We start from the raw sequence: 13,127 nt of genomic DNA on the forward strand, positions 1-13,127 counted from the left end.
CCCACTCTCCTCTACCAAACCACCTCCCTGCCCAGGGAACCTGTTCCCGTAACTCCTATGCTAAAGAAGTTTCCAGAATAATGTTTGCTAATTAATGGTAGCATTGCTGTATGTTATGGATAGGCTTTTGCCTAAATGGAATTTCTCAAATTCTCTTAAAGTGCTTTCAATTCAGTGAAGGGAACAGGAGGTCCCTGCACGAAACAAATACAGGAGCACTTGGAGTTTGTGCAACTGCAACAATCACATGCATTCCAAGCGATGTGCCCATGCTGACCCTGCTTAACTGACTGTGTGTCTGTGTGTCCTGGCAGGATAGTGTGGGGCATCTCATGCCCTTAACTCTCAATTCTGCCTCCTTCCAGATAACCTGGTCCTGAGGATATCCTTTGAGAACTTCACTTTCCATGGCTTCAATTCTGTCTTCTTTTCTCAACCCTAACTAAATTTCTCCCAGTTATCTCAGTAGAATTTCCTACCCTACAACCAACCAACATAAATTTCCGCAGCAGCAGAAAGTGCACTGACACATATGCTGACAAGATACTGAGAAGAAAGTTTGAACACAAAATTGCCTTCATGTACAAACATGCGCATATGTTTTCTTAGTTGTTCTTTAATAGCAGTCCTTTAAATGATTTCTAGAAACAATCTTTAGTATTTACATTAGTGTAGTTTCTACTTTCTATTTTCATTCTAGCTGGAAACAGCCCTGACATCTGCTTTGGATTCCTTGCAAAATTGTTGCTGTTATATTACTAGCAACAGGGTAGAGTATATTCAGAGATCATCATGTAATTATATTTAATCAGGTAGATGCATTCTACACACACACACACACTCTCTCTCTCTCTCTCTCTCTCTCTCTCTCTCTCTCTCTCTCTCTTTCTCAGTACCTTCTCTCCCCAAAGAAAGTAATTAACAGTGTAACTCCTTTGGCAACATAATAATCCCTGATTGCTAGTTGTCAGTCTCCTGGAAAGTCATTAGATATGCTGTCACAGCTTCATGTGAGCCAAAACCTCCGAAAAATGTCATACTTCAACAATACTCTCTATTGATCAGTACTTCTTTCTTTTGCTTCCAAGACAGTTAGTAGACTTGCCAACACCTGTACATCCATGGGGCAAGGGCCAGTGGGAGTCAGTACCTGAATCCCTAAGGAGCCATAGCTCCAGTTTCCACTGGGTTTCCCTTAAATCTCTGGCACCTGGGTGTATCCACAAATGTCCATGCATCGTTAAATCCGCAGTGTTTTTCAAGCATTTAGAAATTGTCTATCGTCTTTGTGTTAAGCTAGCAAATTGCAATGCCTGATTCAAAACACAACTCATTGCCAGGACCACAGACTTAAGAACAAGAACAACTTTTGAAATGCAATTTACAATGATCTTACTTGAGCCACAGTTCAAGAATCTGAGTCATTTAAAATTTTGGTTAATATTTTCTATATAACCTTGAATTTTCATATAGCCTTATTTTGTTTGAGGAAAAAAAATGTGTATTTTTAAAATTGAACATCTACTGCTAGGTTTCAGATACTCCACTATACATTTTATTTACTTTTTATTTTAGTATAATTTATATAAAGGACCCAAATCTTAAGCGTAAAACGCAATTAATTTTTCCTGTGAATATGTTTGGGTAACCACCTGCGAGATCAAAAATGTAATATTCCACTATTCTCTCTCAGTTACAGGCACCCCTCAAGTAACCACTATTCTTTATCACCAGAAATTAATATCGCCTGTTGCTGAATTTCATATTCTTTTGCTGAATATTGTGATTGTGAGATCCTTCAGTGTGGTTGCATGTGTCAGTATTCATTTTTTTTCAGCTGTGTTTCATATTCCTTTGTCTACTATAATTTCTCTACTGTAAATTGACATTTGGGCTGCTTTCAGTTTGTGGCCATTATGAAAATAGCTGCTGTGAACATGCCTGCACATGGTTTTGGGTGGACATTAGAACTCATTTATTTGGGGGTGTAAATACAGCCTATTTTTTATTTCAATATACTGTTCTTAAATAATTTAATAAATATGTGTACCTGGTCTTAACAGAATGTTAAAAGAATATATTCTGAGCTAAGAAAAGAAGAGCAAACAGTTCAAAGCAGGCAGATGGCAGGGAATAACAAAGACGACAGCCAAAGTAAATGAAATAAAGAATAGAAAAACAATCGAGGAAATACGCAAGACCAAAACTTGTTATTTGAAAAGAGCAACAAAATTCACCGATCTTTAGCTGGACTGACCAAGAAAAAAGGAAGAAGACTCAATTCCTAAAGTCATAATTGAAAGAGGGAATATCACAACAGACCTTACAGAAATAAAAAGGATTATAAAAGAATACTATGAACAATTGAAAGCCATCAAATTGATAACCTAGATTAAATGGATAAATTCCTTAAAAGATACAAAGTACTGAAATTGACTCCAAGAAGAAACAGAAAATCCAATAGACCTACAGCAAGTAAAGAGATCGAGTTAGCAATCAAACTTCCCACATATACCTGCTGTGTACCCACACAAATTAAAAAATTAGGCTGGGTACAATGTCTCACACATGTAATCCCAGCCCTTTGGGAGGCTGAGGCGGGTGGATCACCTGAGGTCAGGAGTTTGAGACCAGCCTGGCCAACATGATAAAACCCTGTCTCTACTAAAAATACAAAAATTAGCTGGGTGTCGTGGCAGGCACCTGTAATCCCAGATACCGAAGAGTCTGAGACAGGAGAATCATTTGAAACTGGAAGGTAGTGGTTGCAGTGAGCCGAGTCCATGCCAGTGCACTTCAGCCTGGGCAAGAAGAGTGAAACTCCATCACAAAAATAAATTAAATTAAATTAAAATTTTAAAAAATTATAAATTATATATATATATATATATATATATATATATATATATATATATAATTTTTTTAAAAACTTAGCACAATAAAAGCCCAAACCTGGGGGGCTTTACTAATGAATCCTACCAAATACTTTTTAAAAAATTAATTCTAATTTTTTATCAACTTCTAGTCTGCTATTCCAAGAAATAGACCAGTATCTGATGAATATAAATGTAATACCCTCAACAAAAACAGCGAACTGAATCCAACAACATATAAAAAAGGTTGTACACCGTGGCTAAGTAGGATTTATCTTAGGAATGCAAAATAGGCTTCGTATCTGAAAATCAATTGATGCACCGTATTAATAAAATAAAGGACAAAGCCCATGCAGTCATCTCAGTAGATGCAAAGAAAAGTGTTTAATAAAACCGAATAACCCTTCCTGATAGCAAACCTTTTAGGAAATAAGAGAACTTCCTGAACTTGACTTAAGGGCCTCTGTGAAAAATCCACAACTAATGTGACGCTTATTCGTGAAAAACTGAGGGCTTTCTCATGAAGATTAGGAACAAGATAAAAATGTCTACTCTTGCCACTTCTATTCAACATGTACTAGGAGTTCTATCTAGGGCAATTAGGCAAGAAAATAAAAGGCATCTAGGCTGGGCAAAGTGGCTCACGCCTGAAATCCCACCACTTTGGGAGGCCAAGGTGGACAGATCACTTTGAGCTCAGGAGTTTGAGACCAGCCTGAGCAACATGGCAGACCCCATCTCTACAAAAAAATAAAAAATTAGCTAGGCATTGGTGGTTCGTTCCTGTAGTCCCAGCTACTTGGGAGGCTGAGGCTGGAGAATCACTTGGTCCCAGAAAGCAGAGGTTGTATTGAGCCGAGATTGCACAACTGCATTCCAGCCTGGACGACAGAGTAAGACCCTATCTCAAAAAAAAAAAAAAAAAGCGTTTCAATTGGAAAAGAAGTAAAATTGTCTCTATTCATAGGTGGCATAATCTTGTTTATAGAAAATTACAAGGAATCCACACAAAAAAAATCTATTAGAACTAATAAATGAGTCCATCAGGGTTGCAGGGTACAGGATCAACGTACAAGAATCAATTGTGTTCTATACACTTATGATGAGCAATCTGGAAGTGAAATTAAGGCAACAATATTATATAAAATAGCATCAAAAAGAAAAAATGCTTAGGAATAAATAGCAAACACAAGACTTACACACTAAAAACAACAAAACACTGTTGAAGGAAATAAAGATCTAAATAAATGGAGGGATATCATATGTTCATGGATCAGAAGACTTAATATTAAAATAACAATACTTCCCAAATTGATCCATAGATTCAATGCAGTTGTCAAAATTCTAGCTTACTTTTTTTTTTTTTTTTTTTTTTTTGCCCGAAATTAGCACACCGATCCTAAAATTTGTGTAGAAATTCAAGGAACCCAATATAACCAAACAACCTTGAAAAACAAGAACAAAATTGGAGGACTCACACTTCCCAATTTCAAAATTTACTGTAAACCAAAAGTAGTCCAGACTATGGGGTTCTGACATATGATAGACATATAGCTCAATAAAATTGAATTAGGAGTCCAGAAATAAATCTTCATATTTATAGTCAATTGATTTTGGACAACAATGCCAAAACAATTCAATGGGGGAAAATAGTGTTTTCAATAAATGGCACTGGGGCAACTGGATATCCACATTCAAAAGAATGAAGTTGGACCCTATATTACATCATATACAAAAATTAACTCAGATAGGTCACAGACCTAAATGTAAGAGCTAAAACTATAAAATTATTACGTAAAATTATAGAGGTAATCATCATAAACTTAGAAAAGGCAATGGTTTCTTAGATATGACACACTCAAAACTGTGGGTAACAAGAACGAAACAGAACTAACTGAACTTCAGTAAAATTAAAACTTTTGTGATTTATAGAATACCATCCAAAAAAATGAAAAGACAACACACAGAATGGGAGAAAATATTTACAAATCAAAAACCTAATAGGGAACTTGTATTTGGAATATATATTTTAAAATCTTACAACTCAATAATAAAAAGACAACTCAATTTTTTAAAAGGCAAAAGATCAGAATAGATATTTCTCCAAAGAAGATATGGCCATAAGACCATGAAAAGATGTTCAGCATCATTAGCCATCAAGGAAATGCATATCAAAATCACAATTAAATACCACTTGATACCCACAAAGATGGATATAATAAAAAAGATAATAAGGTGTTGGCAAGAATAAAATGGAGCCTTCAGACACTGCTGGTGGGAATGTAAAATTGTGCAGCCACCGTTGAAAACAATTTGCTGATTCCTCTAAAAGTTAAATAGAGGCTGGGCGTGCAGTGGCTCATACCAATAATGTCAGCACTTGGGGAGGCTGAGGCAGGCAGATCGTTTGAGACAAGGTGTTCAAGACCAGCCTGGCCAACATGGTGAAACCCTGTCACTAATAAAAATACAAAAATTAGCCAGGCATAGTGGTGGGCACCTGTAGTCCCAGCTACTCAGGAGGTTAAGGCAGAAGAATTGCTTGAACCCGGGAGGTGGAGGTTGAAGTAAGCCAAGATCACGCCACTGCACTCCACCCTGGGCGACTCCATCTCAAAACAAACAAACGAAAAAGTTACATAGAGAGTTACTATTCAAGCCAGCAAATGTACTCTGAAGTATGTACCCAAGAAAAGTAAAACTGTACGCAAATATTCATAGCATTCATAACTCATAATAGCTCAAAAGCAGAAACAATCCAAATGTTTATCAATTGATGAATGGATAAATAAAATTCAATGGAATCTTACTTAGCAATAAATAGGAGTGAAGTACTGAGCTATAATATGAAGAACTTGAAAACATCATACTAAACAATAAACCTAGGGTTATTTCTGGATTCTATATAGTTCTATCTTCTATTGCTTGGTTTTCACAGTAACCTCATTGCTTAGGAGCATGTGGGTCACTCTTGACTGTTGAAGAGCACTTTAGTCAATTTCCCTTCATCATAACCTCTTGATTCCTGTGTTGTGCCAACAGAATCAGCAGAGTGCAAAGGAAAGCTGTCAGTGCCATCCACAGCCTGCTAAGTTCTCACGACTTGGACCCACGCTGTGTCAAACCAGAGGTGAAGGTCAAAATCGCTGCCCTATACCTGCCTTTAGTTGGTATCATTTTGGATGCTTTGCCACAGCTCTCTGACTTTGCAGGTAATGGCCCTTCTGTTTTCTTTCTTGGATTGATGGGTGCCCCTGTCAAATGCCCCATCTGAATGAGGTCTCTGTCATTAGTTCCAGTGTTGAAATGTTCATATGAGCAATTCTTCACAACAATGGTCTCCAAACCTCTTTAACTCAGGCCCCAATCAGTTTTAAAAAAAAAAGACACATAACCCCATATATGTTTTTTGTTTAGAAATTATTTACTTATTTGTTCATTTATTTATTTATTCATTGATCTGCTAGTGTGGGGTGAACTTCATAAACCATACACAACAGAGGATGAAATAATCACAGAATTACTCCCTTTGGAGATTATGCTCTAACACTTTGAAATAAAGGTATTCCTTCCCTTTTCTTTTATGAATAGGTAAGCAGAAAAGCAATCTCAAATGAATCTAAATAATTCTTCCCTGCAATAAAAAAATCATGGCATACATCAGTATTAGAAAATTATAGCATAGCAGAGAAATTTTGCCTTTGGCACTAAGTGGCTAATTTTGAGGTTAATGTCTCTAGATTAGCAAGAAGAGGAAAGGATAAGTTTTCTTAAAGGGGTTTTGGGAAACCCCTGAATCTATTTACAGATTACAGTGTGGATTAGGGAATGTAGAGGGGAAAAAAACCCTCCCAAATAGAAGAAGTTCTTATGTTGACCTAAGAAAGGCAGTCCATCAACCTACCCTCTCTACAACATACATGTGTGTACATGCATGTGCACAGACACACACATGCACACCCACAAAATTCTGATGCCATCAGAGGAGTTCTTGCTTTTCCTTGAAACCTTGGAACCATCCAGGTTTTTCCACCTCCTACACATGGGAAGTGTCATGTGTGACTAAATTATTTATAATATCATTACAGTGACAAGTATTTAGTTCATGAAAATGGGACCAAACACCCATAGCCTTTAATCATAAAATCATAAAATGAAAAGCAAGTATTCCTATGGAAGTAATTCTCTCCTTTCTTGAAAAAAGTCCTCCAGCAAACTTAGAAGAGAAAGGTTGAGGCACGGGTTCTATTGGGGCCGGAGTGCAAGCAAGTGACAGAATCAAGCTCAGCACCCAGGGCTGAGCAAGCTGCACCATGAGGTCAGCAGCTTCCTCCAGTAGCGCCTGATTGTGGGGAATTGAAAACAGAGTTGTTTTTAACATTTAGAGATGTCATGCAGAGCCCGGCATGTGACTCGCAGCCCATCTTGAGAATCCTTGCTGGAAAGTTTCTAAAAAGTTCTGTTTCTAGAGCCCGCTTATTCCCAAAGCTGGGAACCACTTTAGCACGCATTCTCCAACGTTTTCTTGTCGATTAGAATATTCCGTATCAGTGACTCGGAATCAGAACTTTTCAGCATTTGGTCTCCGAGCCTTTTAAACCTCAGAGACTTCTTTGTGCATGCATTGAACTTTATGGTCATGATGTAGCTGACAAGAGAAAATTGTGAAAAGTATTTCATTATTATAGCTTACATAGCACATCTATTATATATAGAATCTTTAGGTTGATGAACTCGTAAGAATATAATCTTTCAAACAGATGCATCTAAATTCAGATTCCTGCCCCCTTTATGAATATAAGTGACCATTGAAAGGCTCAGCTTCTCCGTGCCTTCCTTTCCTCTGTAAACTGTAAAAATGTGATAACAATGCCTACCTTTTAGGGTAATGATAAAGATGAAACTAGAGAACTTCTATAAAAGCATTTGCACAGCACGTGTTTGTATCTTTCCCACTTTTTCTTGTAACTATAACCCTATGATGATTAAGGGGAAATAAGTATGTATCTCTGTGTTAATTGTGATAATGTTATTAGGTCTTATGTAATTTCCATGTGCTGTTTATTTAACTATTTGTTTAAAATCCCAGTGGCCTTAATAATTTATCTCTAAAAACTGAGTTTTGGCTAGGTATCATGGCTTACCCTTGGAATTCCAGCACTTTGGGAACAAGGTGGGCAGATCATTTGAGGCCAGGGGTTCAGGACCAGCCTGGCCAACGTGGCAAGCCTCGTCTCCACTAAAAATACAAAAATCAGCCAGGTGTGGTGGCACACCTGTAATCCCAGTTATTTGGGAGACTTAGGTAGGAGGATCGAGGTGGAGATTGCAGTGAGCGGAGATGGCGCCACTGCACTCCACCCTGGATGAGAGTGTGAGACTTTGTCTCAAAATAAATAAATAAATACATAAATAAGAACTGGGTTTTGTTTTCACAACTTTAGTGGAAAAAATGTTATTTAAACTCAAACTTTTTTAAAGAATAGAAGGTCCAGATGGCTGTAATGTTGACGAGTCTAGTAAAACATGAGTTTTTAGTAAAGCAAGAGAGAATCAATCAGTTTTGAATGTTTTACCATACTTTCCCCAGAACTGCTTGAAATATTAATAGGTTTTGAGTGTATGCTTGGTAGCATTCTTAAAAACCAGACTTTTAAATGGTTTATCCTTTTTCTGTGCTTGCATACATCTAGACCTATCTATAAATATGGCTGTGTCTATGTTACGTAGATATAATAAATTGACATTCATTTTAAATATTTGAAATATAACAAGTTATTGCTGAACTTGTGATAATAGCTTATTATTCTATATAGGATATGGGCTTAAATCTGCAATTGTAGATTACTTCTATTTGTTCATTATTTAAAATAATGTCAATTATTAGAACAGAGACTAAAATTTTAAAAATTATATTACAGAAAACTGTTATGGATGTTTTGAAAACTTTTTGTTCACACAATTTGAAAAATTGATTTCTAGCCTAATCTTGTGCTAGACATCATCTCTTTTCTTAGCCTGCCTGTGTTTTCCTATAGATGGTATCAGATAAATAATGCTAAACATCAGGTTTAAAATTACCGTGCTGACTTTAGTAACTAAGAAATATCAGTCTCTTATTGGGTAGGGGACATAGGGAAGTGTCATGTTTGGCTTGACATCACAAATGATGTTTTAATCCCATTGCAGTTCTGCGTCATTGGAAAAGTCGCACCAGTGGCTCGGATGAAGAACAGGAAGGAGCCAGTGCCATCAACCAGAACGTGGCTCTGGCCATAGCAGGGAATCATTTCAATTTGAAAACAAGTGGAATGATGCTGTCTTCCTTGGTATGTTGGTGCACATGTGTCTGATTTATTTTTCATTTCATGCCTTCTGTCATTTTTTCTGTTTTTGGGACAGAGCCTCACTCTGTTGCACAGGCTGGAGTGCAGTGGCTTGGTCTGAGCTCTCTGCAGCCTCCACCTCTCAGGTTCATCCTCCCGGTTAGCTGGGACTACAGGTGTGCACCACCACACCTGGCTTTTTTTTTTTTTTTGTATTTTTCAGTAGATACAGGGTTTCATCATGATGGCCAGGTTGGTCTCAAACTCCCAATGTCAGGTGATACACCTGCCTCGGCCTCCCAAAGTGCTGGAATTACAGGCATGAGCCACCATACCCAGTCTCTTCTGTCATCTTCCAATGGGAAAACTCAGCTTAGAGCAGGTAGCGTTGGTTTCCACCTCATGTTGCTGGAAAGAATCATTGTGAGGCTGGCACCTGAGGCGCACATGAGTCAGACAGGGTTCTGGCAACAGCAAGAGATGTACAGATCAAATTCAGGCAGTCCCAGTGGTGCTGAATTCAATCAAGTTCAAGAAAGCAGAAAAGAGGAAACTTGGGAAATGTAAGATCCTTGCAAAGGAGATCAAACCAAGGCTCCCTGAGGGTGGAGGCTTACACTGTGTTCAGTCTATGCGTATGTAATTCATCCTGTGTTATGCCTCCAAAAAAAAAGATTGAAGGAGACTGATAGCTTAGCATAAGGGCTTCCTGAGCAAAAGACTGCAGCTTTTCTAGGACCCCAGGGAGCCTAAGGAGGGTTGTTTGGCTCTGTCCTTTTGCATGGACTCTGTGGAATTAAAGAGGGGCTCCTCTGGGAAGGCATCTTCTGATTCAGTTGAGGTGGAATTCATCTCTTCCTTGATGAGCTCTGACTATCCCTTGTGAAATCAGCACTGCATCCCCCAGCATCATTTACTTTTACATTTCAATGTAGGGTATAATCTGCAGAGAACTTAACTTGCTTCTCCCATGAGAAGGCAGCATCCTGACCTAACTCTTCTTGCTGGATGACTTTCTTCTCTTCCTTCCGGCACTTAGCAAGCCCCATCCCCATGAGAGCTGGGGAGGCAGCAAGGCAGGAAGATGAGACAGAGAAAAGACATTGATATTTGACATCACTGATCTTATATTTGGAGAAATACTGTGTTTTATGACCTCCCCCACCTTTCTAATGTCCGTCTTACCCAAGTTAGCTGGTCAAGGCGGTATATGCCTTTTACATTATTTGCCTCTAAAGGAAAAACTCAAAAGCCCGAAGTTCACCTGTTAGAGCATAGCCTTTGTGAGGTTATATCTCAAGATTTCCTTTATTCTTGTCAACAAACTCATTGTCCAAAACTAACATTTCCCTCCCATATCCACAAATTCCTCATTGCAATTTTACCAGTACATGCCACAGGATATTAGCTACGCTGCATGAACCAAGGGTGCAGCCTCATTACTGTTGTTTGCGTTGATGAGATGAGTAACAGAGAGTGTGCTTAGCACTTCAGAATGAACACTTGTGGCCAAAATATTAAAGCCAATCGCCTGAACCCCCACACCCCTGCCCCAAGCAAACATAAATTGTGGTTAAACTTCCGTTACAGAGAACTCCACAAACATGGATTTGATTACTTTGCTGAGTAGTTCGTGACCCTTATGTTATACTTTGGACTATGTAACAAAGAAGCTGAATCTTGAACAGCAAGGTTATTCATGGCACCCAGCCAGTTTCCTTCTCCCCTTGTAAGTCTAACCCTCTGCTGTCCAGCAGGAAGGAGAGATACTAGGAGATGTCAGCAGCATGAAAGCCCCTTTGTATCACTGGGATTGCAGCATGCATGGTCAAGGCCCAGGGCAGATCACCAGGCCACACCGTTCCTAAGACCGAGGTACCCAGATAGGTTGCTGCCCCAGGCGAACCTCTTTGCTGAGTAGCCCTGCTCAAAAAACACAGCTTTCCCTGCCTGTGGAAGGCAGGGCTACCGGAAGCAGATCTCCAGCTTTGCAATGAAGTATAGTCATGGTATTCTAAGATAACACATTGAATTTTTCTGTTGCTTGACTGTTAAGCCTCAGATTTTTCTGTTGTTTGACTTCTTCCCTGGCCTCCATCTCCCATCTGCCTCCCTCCAGCCCTATAAGCAGTACAACATGCTGAACGCGGACACCACCCGCAGCCTCATGATCTGCTTCCTCTGGATCATGAAAAATGCGGATCAGAGCCTCATTAGGAAGTGGATTGCCGACCTGCCATCCGTGCAACTCAACAGAATTTTAGATATACTTTTCATCTGTGTCTTCTGTTTTGCGTACAAGGTCAGTCTGGAGTGGCACAACTTTATGCCAGCTCTCATATCTCAAGCGCAATTCTGTCTTGTTACTCATCCTCTTTGTTTGGGCCATGGAGGCATCATTTTTCTCATTTCTGTATTCAAATCCATAGCGCATTTGTATGTATAGATATGATAATTTCACAGGGAAAGGATCTCTGCCTTCTGTAGAGAGATCCCTATTCCTGTTAACAGAATTTTGGCCATAGGCTGCCCCAGAACAGCATCTCTGTGAAGCACGTGTCAAAACTGGCTGGCATCACTGTGAAGTGTACCATCTTGATAATTCTCCACATCAACAGAGATCTCACCAAAGGACATGTTCTCCCGCCTCTGTCTTGTCCAGGGAAAACAGAGTTCTGACAAAGTCAGTACCCAAGTCTTGCAGAAGTCAAGGGATGTCAAGGCCCGGCTGGAAGAGGCTTTGCTCCGTGGGGAAGGGGCCAGAGGGGAGATGATACGCCGCCGGGCTCCAGGTGTGTTGAACTGGCCCCACCCTGCTTTCTGTCAGACAGTTGTTCACTGTTTGTGGGGAGGAATGTCCTTCCAACATGATGAGACACCATTACTTTCTTGAGTTATTTACAGTAGTGTCAGAGACAGCAGATTCTGGGAGTCTGTGTGTGACATTTGTGTTAGCCCTGTGCCTTTGAGTGAAAGCACTGTCATAGGAACCCTGAAAACAGCACCAAATGACATCTTTTAATTAAAATGTGTTGATGGTAAAATGTTACCTCTAAGAATATCAGTCATGGATGAGGTGGAAGGTGTTTCCCTCAAGACTGAGGCCTTTCTGGGTGACCTTTGACAAGTCTATCTGGAGCATGGTCAAGAAACTGAATAGTTCTGGGCTCAAGGTCATCTCCTTGGATCATTCAGGGCACTATTAGAATGGAACCAATTCCCTGAAATGGTTTCAGAGTGTCCCATTCATTCAAGGATTCCACCACAGGAGGAATGATCTCAAAAAGGCTGAGCTCAAATAGAATGAAATGTCCAGGTACCCTTCGTCTTATTCACCATGCTCAAAGTGAAACAGAGTGACAGCTTATTGTATTCAAAGGGATACAGTGACAGAGAACTTGAAGGGAGCTCATAGTTTCAGTGGTGGTCAGGACTCTCATTTGACACCCATACTTTCCTACCCAATAATTCAGTAAGCCCCAGAGTTTCACAGGAACCCTCTGATCATGAGAAATGTCTCTCTGACACTCAGAAAGGCAGAGGTTCTTCTCATATTCTAGTCTATCCATCAAAGAACAAGCCAACTTGGACACAGGCATGGCGACTTTGTCTCCTACCAGCAACCAGCATGGACTCTAATTAGCCCGAGAAATGGTGCTGGGGCCTCCCCACTGAGCTTGTTATAAACCTCTGGTTATCTTGGAGGGTTTCATGCTAATCAAATTCCTATCATGCATTTCTTAACTCCTAGGGAATGACCGATTTCCAGGACTAAATGAAAATTTGAGATGGAAGAAAGAGCAGACACAATGGCGGCAAGCTAATGAGAAGCTAGATAAGTGAGTCACTCAGCAACTTTGTGCTACTTTTACCTTAAGTCCAAAACTAATTTTCCCAGGCTACTTGTATTACTGAAACAACCGCATCC

At 39.5% G+C, this 13,127-nt stretch overlaps 1 protein-coding gene across 4 annotated transcripts in view; it reads left to right on the forward strand.

Annotated features, from left to right (window-relative positions):
• The window catches only part of DOCK8 (dedicator of cytokinesis 8), a 243,967-nt gene that overhangs the window by 183,976 nt on the left and 46,864 nt on the right, over window positions 1-13,127 (forward strand). For all 4 annotated transcript variants that reach the window (XM_039461451.2, XM_039461450.2, XM_039461452.2 and 1 more), the window contains 5 exons: window positions 5,916-6,085; window positions 9,063-9,202; window positions 11,319-11,501; window positions 11,862-11,991; window positions 12,951-13,038. In XM_039461451.2, the coding sequence (XP_039317385.1) occupies window positions 5,916-6,085; window positions 9,063-9,202; window positions 11,319-11,501; window positions 11,862-11,991; window positions 12,951-13,038 (711 nt within the window). The remainder of the gene's footprint in view (window positions 1-5,915; window positions 6,086-9,062; window positions 9,203-11,318; window positions 11,502-11,861; window positions 11,992-12,950; window positions 13,039-13,127) is intronic.

The sequence above is a fragment of the Saimiri boliviensis genome, chromosome 2, assembly GCF_048565385.1.
Source record: "Saimiri boliviensis isolate mSaiBol1 chromosome 2, mSaiBol1.pri, whole genome shotgun sequence".
Taxonomy (NCBI): domain Eukaryota; kingdom Metazoa; phylum Chordata; class Mammalia; order Primates; family Cebidae; genus Saimiri; species Saimiri boliviensis.